The sequence below is a fragment of the Tarenaya hassleriana genome, unplaced genomic scaffold (assembly GCF_000463585.1).
Source record: "Tarenaya hassleriana unplaced genomic scaffold, ASM46358v1 Cleome8, whole genome shotgun sequence".
In the NCBI taxonomy this organism is placed as follows: Eukaryota; Viridiplantae; Streptophyta; class Magnoliopsida; order Brassicales; family Cleomaceae; genus Tarenaya; species Tarenaya hassleriana.
In genome coordinates, this window is record NW_010970490.1 from 3,009,144 (window position 1) to 3,018,122 (window position 8,979).

Consider the following 8,979-nt stretch of genomic DNA (forward strand, 5'->3'; position numbering starts at 1 on the left):
GTTCCTTCATGAATCAACTCAAGCGCATCCCATGCATCTTTTGCTGATTTGCACCCTTGAATTTGCTTAAACTCATCCTTGTCAACTGTATTGAAAATGATAGTTATGGCTTTCGAGTTCAGTGCTGATGCTCGCTTTTCTGAAGGTGTCCACTCAGATCTGGGTTTCAGAACCTCTTTTCCATCCTTCACATCGATTGGGGCACTCCAACCTTCTTCTACTGAACTCCAAGCATCTTCATCAATCCCTTGGATGAGATTCATAGTTTTCACTTTCCAAAAACTATAATTCTCGGAATCGAGAATTGTGGATCTTCCCAGAGACTGAAACTCTTTGAGTGAGTCCATATTGACTCTTCAACACGTACACTGATATGAGAGGACCTTTTGCCTACGATCAGTTACCAACTTTGATACCAATTGAAAAAGTTGAACACTCAAAGAGTAATGCGGAAAACTAATCAGTTCTATTCACTTGAGAAAGATAGTCAAGTACAACTCACTTTTTGTTGTAAGAATCGTACTTACTACACACACCCGAAACTCCCCCTGAGTTTCTTCCCCTCTCACAATGAATTCTACTGATAAAAAAACCTCACAATATAAATCACTCACCAGAGAAAAGAGATTTGCCCAATCGGTCTCCCTCTCAGACTCGCACTCACCAGATAATGAGAACACACTCACTTAACAAAATAGACTCAGAACGCTTAGGCCCACCATTTTTTTTTTCAGTTCATATCTTTCTTCTCCCTCCTAACCTCCTTATGCTTCTCGGATTCTGGTGTTGATGGAGGAAGGGTGAGAAGCAGAATGAGAAGCTTTCCGTTTGAGAGAGGATATAAATAAAATAATAAAATATTGGGGGAGATTGTGGGTCCCACGGGGTGCTGATTTGATTCTTGTGATCGATACGTGCCACGTGTACCCATATATAAGGGTTATCCAAATAAATATAATCTCATTGTATTTTCATAATTTATATGTATGCACCCATGCACACTTAGTATGGGAGCGCCGGTCAAAACAAATATTCATGTAAAAAATTCTGAAAAATATTAAATAAACATTCAGAAATGATCAATATAATCATAAATTAATCCAGGGGAATAATAATCATATGATATATTTCAGAAATAAATAGAAAATTCTTCTGTTGAAAGACAGTGTATAATGAAATTTTAAAATCTCTAATAAATGTGGCTCCGTACGATGAACAGTTTCTTTTTAGCCTAAAGATGTGCTGCATTGTCCGAATATTTGGATAAATTTCTTATAACCTTTTTCGGGTAAAGGGAAATTTTGATTATTTTCTGAATCAAAATTTTCAGTTCTTGAAAAAGTTACACTAATTCCGAGTTCATATGTTGGTTTATTTTTTTTAAAAATAGTTTATTCAAACAAACCCATTTTTATTCGTAATGTTTTTGTTTTGATATGTTGTTCTGATTTGTTATGGATTCGAATAATTTGATGTTATAAAAAGTATATTTTTTTGTTAGGCAATATTCGAATAAATAACATCTATCTAAATTCGATTAGATTTTGTAGAATAAGATCGAATTGTCAACTCGAATGTAATGTGTGATATACGTAGGGATTTTATAGAAAAACACACACGAGTGGACAATTATTTTCTTCACATTTCAACAAAAAATTTTTTTTTTTTGTTTTCCAATTTCCGCCCTAACATTTAAAATTTTTTTTCTGAATTGCATTATATCATGTAATATAATAATATTTTATAGTTAACTTTGTTTTACGAACTCTTTTTTGGCATTTTATAAGTACTAATTAATATATTAGGCAATTAAAACTTTGCCAAATCTAGTCAATTTATTATTTTAATGTCCGTAAAAAAAATATTACTGTATCCTTGAATTTCCACACGTTTTTCTCCGTTCTACAAAAAATGTGAATGAGTTAAAGGAACAAGGCCATTGAGCCCTAACCTTTCCGAAAAATATTTAATTTAACTTTCGACCGAAAAAAAAAAGGTACCGTGAAAAAACTTATAGTGGACTCGAGCGCGTGATAAGAAATGCAACCTAGTTAAAAGGATATGGTACGACGAGTAATTGTTTTAACCACGTGGATTCGACACGTGTCATTATCATTCAGACAAATGTGGGGTCGTTCTAAATGCAGTGGACATGTTCTATATAAAATTAAATGAATATAATAAAAATTGAGTTGAACCGGATATTAAAAAGATTCATTTTTTTATATAAAACTAATTGATTTGCATGAAGATAATGAAAATTGAGTTGAACTGAATATTCTTATTAATATTTTAAATAAGAATGCTTTTTTTAAAAAAATCAAACCGGATTTAACCGCGTGTACCAATTCCAATAGCATTTTTAATATTAGGTAATAAATAATCTAATGTTATTGGTTACGTGAGGTGACAAATTTTTTTTTTTAAAAACCTAATATTTTTGGAGGATTAGAACTAATAAATATCAGAGGACAACTTTATAATGGCTTTTACATTATAGCTTGGCGGTTGGTCCATGTTTTTAAATAAACAAACTTTAGTTGTGGGTTCATGCATGTTATACAAATTATAGGTTTTCTTTTATTTAACATACAGAAAAATAATTGTAAAGATATTCGTGAGAAGGGTCGCCGATATCATTCATTACGTTATCGTGATCGCTGGGTACAATACAAGTGTGTAAATATATACATGTATATTTTTTTAAGGGAAAATTTTATTTAAAATACTAATATTTTTTTTATATTTTATGTGAATTGTTTGAAATCTTATGATAAATATATATGCTAGATTGATGATGTGGCAAAGCTTCGAGTCGCTCGGGTCTGAAATGATTTTCGAATCGAATCTTCTGGTGCCACCAAGAACATGAGAGAGATTGGGAAAACAATTTCCTTGGTCCGGTTTAGACTTTAATAATGAAATTCGATATGATTTCTAGCTAACCAAACCAACGGTTTAGGGTCCGGTTAAAAGCCTGATCAGGCCCAACTCATTATCGGGCCATAAAATAAAGATCAGAAGCCCAAATAAATGAATAAAAGCCATATTTTATGGCCGAAAAGCCCAAATAAAGCCCAACGGTTCATGTACATATAAAATTCACATTCAACATTTTGTTCATACATAGTGGAAGTGACGTGGGACCGATTTCAATGTTTAATGAGATTAAAAAAATAAAATTATGTTTATATGGACTTTGAAAATTTAAGTTTATTTACTAGTAAATATAAATTTTATTAAGAATAGACAATAAACAAAATAACAGTACTAATTTCACACGATCCATGTGTCTACACTTAAGTTTTCACAACTAAGTTAATTTTTTTTTAAAATTATTTTGCTCAAATAAAATTGAATATCTTCTCAAACTTAACATATATCATTGATTCAATTCTTAAATTACAATATTAGTATACGTGAAAATACATAGACGGATTGCATTCCAATTTAATTTCAGTCAAGAGAGAGAATAATATCACTTAAATGAGCTATAATGAAAAACATTAATTTGGGTCCATTTTCAAATCACCTGTCACATGAACATGTGCCTTGTTCTAACAAATAAGCCACATACGTCGATGTCTAGCTTCGCATAGTAAAATCATCAATCATCCATGATAATGCATCATATACACACACATATACACACACGTGTCTGGGTAAGGAGACAAACATGCACGTGCGTACACGACGTTTTGGTAAGGATGAGATTGATGAGATCAGGACACAAGAACATATGTGTGTGTGTATATGTAATTTTTTATATATAAAAGCCGAGACACGTGACTGATCCAAAGTGTGGAGCATGGAGAGTTGGTTTGGGTGTTTGGAGTTGGAGATGTGTCATGTTTCTCTCTCTCACACTCACACACATACACACAAACACACACGAATGTGTATTGGTGCATGTGTATGTAACAATTTCCTTGGTCCGGTTTAGACTTTAATAATGAAATTCGATATGATTTCTAGCTAACCAAACCAACGGTTTAGGGTCCGGTTAAAAGCCTGATCAGGCCCAACTCATTATCGGGCCATAAAATAAAGATCAGAAGCCCAAATAAATGAATAAAAGCCATATTTTATGGCCGAAAAGCCCAAATAAAGCCCAACGGTTCATGTACATATAAAATTCACATTCAACATTTTGTTCATACATAGTGGAAGTGACGTGGGACCGATTTCAATGTTTAATGAGATTAAAAAAATAAAATTATGTTTATATGGACTTTGAAAATTTAAGTTTATTTACTAGTAAATATAAATTTTATTAAGAATAGACAATAAACAAAATAACAGTACTAATTTCACACGATCCATGTGTCTACACTTAAGTTTTCACAACTAAGTTAATTTTTTTTTAAAATTATTTTGCTCAAATAAAATTGAATATCTTCTCAAACTTAACATATATCATTGATTCAATTCTTAAATTACAATATTAGTATACGTGAAAATACATAGACGGATTGCATTCCAATTTAATTTCAGTCAAGAGAGAGAATAATATCACTTAAATGAGCTATAATGAAAAACATTAATTTGGGTCCATTTTCAAATCACCTGTCACATGAACATGTGCCTTGTTCTAACAAATAAGCCACATACGTCGATGTCTAGCTTCGCATAGTAAAATCATCAATCATCCATGATAATGCATCATATACACACACATATACACACACGTGTCTGGGTAAGGAGACAAACATGCACGTGCGTACACGACGTTTTGGTAAGGATGAGATTGATGAGATCAGGACACAAGAACATATGTGTGTGTGTATATGTAATTTTTTATATATAAAAGCCGAGACACGTGACTGATCCAAAGTGTGGAGCATGGAGAGTTGGTTTGGGTGTTTGGAGTTGGAGATGTGTCATGTTTCTCTCTCTCACACTCACACACATACACACAAACACACACGAATGTGTATTGGTGCATGTGTATGTATATACACATATATTTTTTTTATAATGAATTAATGATGTATATACACATATTTACGTGTGAATGTTTGATTTATTAATATAACATGCGGAAGTTTCTCTTTCAAGAAGAGGTTTTAATTCTCCTATGTATTTTTTTTTTACTCTTTTGGATTGGTGGGGTTTTGTAATTGATTTAGGTACAAGTAAATGTTGATTATGAAGATCATATTGTTTGTTAGACTCATTATTCTTACTGTAAAAAAATAATTACTGTATATAGCATTCTATGTATTTATTTTTAGAGCGTCCGTAGTTTTATTTAGTACGTATACAAAACTTGTTTATTATTTTTAGATATTAATACTATATGATTTAACACATGATATAGGCTTGGGGATCACATCGAAGATCGATATGACAGATTAACTAAGATAATATTATCAAGATGATTGGTTATAAATGATATTAGGACCCAGCTGATATCGATCCATTACCAAATTACTTTATGGATTCTGATTTCTTTATTTTTTCCAAATTAAATTAATTCAAGTATTTTTTTTTTCTAGATTCCTAAATCCTAACTGATCTTCGATCCAACTATAAAGGATCCAATCTTGTTTATTGACGAATACAAAAAAATAATAAAAAAATATAGTATCTCTAAGCATTTGAAATTAGGGTTTGTAACGATGTTATGAACTTATGATAGGTATAGATGTAAATCTTAAAGCCATATCAGCATTTTGCTTTATCAATGGACTTTATTGAATAATTCCATTGAACATCAATACCATTATCAATAAGAGAGTGTGTGTGTGTGTGTATATATATATATATATATATATATAATTTATAGTGAAATTTATATATTAGCCACTAACTAAAACGAACCCTATATATATATCATATGAAGCCGTGATTAAACCATATGTGTGTGAGAGAAAACAAATGGATTGAAAATTGCATTTTCTCGACGGGCCGATTATATTTCGGGAGCGGTTGTTGTTATTGGAGATATATATGTGCGCGGCATGTAGCCGTTTGGTGCAACTAAGCCACATGCACGGTTTCATCAAATATGCGACAAATATTATATAATGTTTTCGGTTCGGAGAAAAGGCTCCCGTACGTGCCATCTTATGAATATTAATTTAAGGTCGTTGAAGTTTTTATATAAGTTTATTGGTCAAAATTTCTCTATTCCGCTTTTTCTAATTTTATTTAAATTTTTAAGAGGTTGAGAATTAAAGCAAATAACAAGAAATTGAAAATGAACAGGAAGATGGGTGTATAGAAGATTCGGCGGACAAGTGCACGTTCGAGAATTGGTAATAATGAAAATTATTAATAGCATATTTAAAAAATATGAATTTCCGATTTGGTAAGATATTTTATTAAGCCGACAAAAGCTGCGAGAGTGATAGCTGCCAAGTTGACTTAGTCAGCATCTCTGTATAAAACGTAATTTCCACACTTCGAGCTAATTTCGAAAGCAATAATTATTGAACTCAGATATGAATATTAGAAGTCAAACTAATGTTCATAAAATTCCAATACAAACCCTAAACTAAACCGGACCTTGGAAACGTCATACCAAACATTTAACCGGCTATCTTATAAATTAATCTCTAGGATCCATTCACATTGTTTTCAATTTTTTTTTATGAACATATCTCCGGCGGATTTAAGTGTGTCACGTTAATATCTCATCGTTTTTTTCTTCAAATTTTGGGTAATATATATAATTTCGTTTTGTTGCGAATATTATTTTTTATTGATAATAATTAATTACTACCTCCAAAGGAATATATATTTGATTCGATATTCCAAAACATACTTCATGAATAGTTAATTTCGCTTTATTCAAATGTATGGATAATAAAATTAAGATTGTATATTATTGTTGCAATAAGACGAGAACGTGTTAATGATCAAAACACGCTTCTTCTAATTTTAGAGTATTTATATTTTAATTATTTACTCTCGTAAAAAAAAATAACACTTGCAAAATAGTTTAACGAGAAAATCTTTGGAGATGGCAAAAGAAACAAAAATTGCACGAAAGGATCTGTTCAAGATTCCATAGAATCTCTTATTCGCACACGTCATGTACTATTTCTTACAAAAATAAGTTACATTTTCTAACTAATTAAAATATATAAAAAAAATAACAAGTAATTTTTTTCTTCTTCTTTTGATGGAACGTGAGATGGGCAAAGGTATCTTATGATGATGATCGATTGCCAACAAAAGACACGTGCTTTTACACAGACAGCGATACATATATATACGGAAAGCTAGGTTAGTTATGTGTCATATATATATATGTATCGACAAGTACGTGTATCTGTGTGTGTGGGGATCTATACACACGTGCCAAATAAATGGCAGCCAAGATTACGCACGTGCGGGAAATCGAAACAAATAGCAAGGATATGAGTGAAGAAAGAGTGAGGATATGTTTCCATTGTATTGGGAAAGTGACGACTCTGCGTTAGCATCGGACACAACTTGGTGTCGGTTCCTTCTATTTAATTCCCCACGCTTTACACAATTTCTTTCCTGCTCTTATACTTCTATACCTATATATACACCTATAATACATGTGCGTATTGCTCACAATCCATGTGTAAAAGGTGATATGATGATAAATATTCACAAAGATCTTTATAATTTAAAATATATTTAATGAGATTCAGTTTGAAAAAGAACAGATACTTTTGAAATTTGTTCCTAAAACCTTTTTTATATATATATTTGTGTCAATATAAATAATTTATTTTTCTATTTTAGACGAAAACATATCCGATTAAATCAATCTTGGGATTCCACATACAAATTTAAATTACGATAGAGTTATTTTATGTTCGGAAATTAAATTTTGAGAAGAAAAATAATCTCCTCGTATCCAATTGAACTATGTGCTTAGGATCTTGTTGCATATATGTTTTGTTTAAGTAAAAACATTACAAATCTTACACTATCTTTTTAGTGCAAAGCGATGGTTTGAACACTTGTTGTAGGATGTTGTGATTTTGTCCCACGTGCGTCTAAGTTTAGGCTCCACAAAAAAAAAAGTTCTATTCATTTATTTATTTTTATTTTTATTTTTCGTAAGCTTTCATTTGCACGTGGATAGCTATATGGACACACCACCTACAACTATAGGTCTGCAACTTTAATTATGTCGAGTTATTCTAGATATATATGCAAGTATTCGATCGTGGGCAATATAATATTCTAAAGAGAAGATTTTGGAAAAAAAAATCAAATTCATAATATTAAAAAAAGGTCTCATTTTAATCCTGTTATTTGTGCTATCTTATTTTCTAAAATTTGTATATATATATATATAATAAAAGTTATTAACCCTTACCATTAGGCAACAGAATTTCTTCTTATTTTTTCGTTTATTCTTGGTGATACTTCTATATTTAATTAAATCTTGGACTTTTTACTATAATGTCTATGTTGAAATTTATCGAACAACAAACAATAAAAATAAAATAAAAAAATAAACTTTTTCGGCGTTAAGCCCACCACCTTCAACATACCAAACAAGAAAAAGGACCTTATAAATAACCTTCTCAGTAGTGTTCATATCTCTCACTCAAAACACAAACGACACAAACACAATGGTAGCTTCAACGACAACAACAACAACAGAAGAATTCTTACATGCTATAAATCCTCTACAAAACCACAGGCACACCACAACAATGCATGAGGTAATAATTATTATATATTCATTATGATATATATATATATATATACTAAAAAAGAATTCAATTTTTGTTTAAAAGAAGTCTTTTTTTAAAAATGGGTTCCATCAGGTGGTGGAGGAGATGAAGAGACTATCAGACATAAGTTTTCCGATCACGGCAATGGGCCTATTGAACTACCTCAAGAACATGACCTCGGTCGTGTCCATGGGCCGTCTCGGAAGCCTTGAACTAGCCGGCGGCGCATTGGCCGTGGGATTCACGAACATCACCGGATATTCCGTCCTCTCCGGCCTCGCCTCCGGCATGGAACCGCTCTGCGGGC

General features: G+C 31.5%; 1 protein-coding gene across 1 annotated transcript in view; it reads left to right on the forward strand.

Annotated features, from left to right (window-relative positions):
* The first annotated feature begins 8,522 nt into the window (after window positions 1–8,522).
* LOC104802694 (protein DETOXIFICATION 55-like) overlaps window positions 8,523–8,979 on the forward strand; it is a 2,502-nt gene continuing 2,045 nt past the window's right edge. Inside the window, exons 1-2 of the mRNA XM_010526417.2 lie at window positions 8,523–8,660; window positions 8,766–8,966. Coding sequence (XP_010524719.1) covers window positions 8,568–8,660; window positions 8,766–8,966 — 294 coding nt within the window. The 5' untranslated portion in view covers window positions 8,523–8,567. The remainder of the gene's footprint in view (window positions 8,661–8,765; window positions 8,967–8,979) is intronic.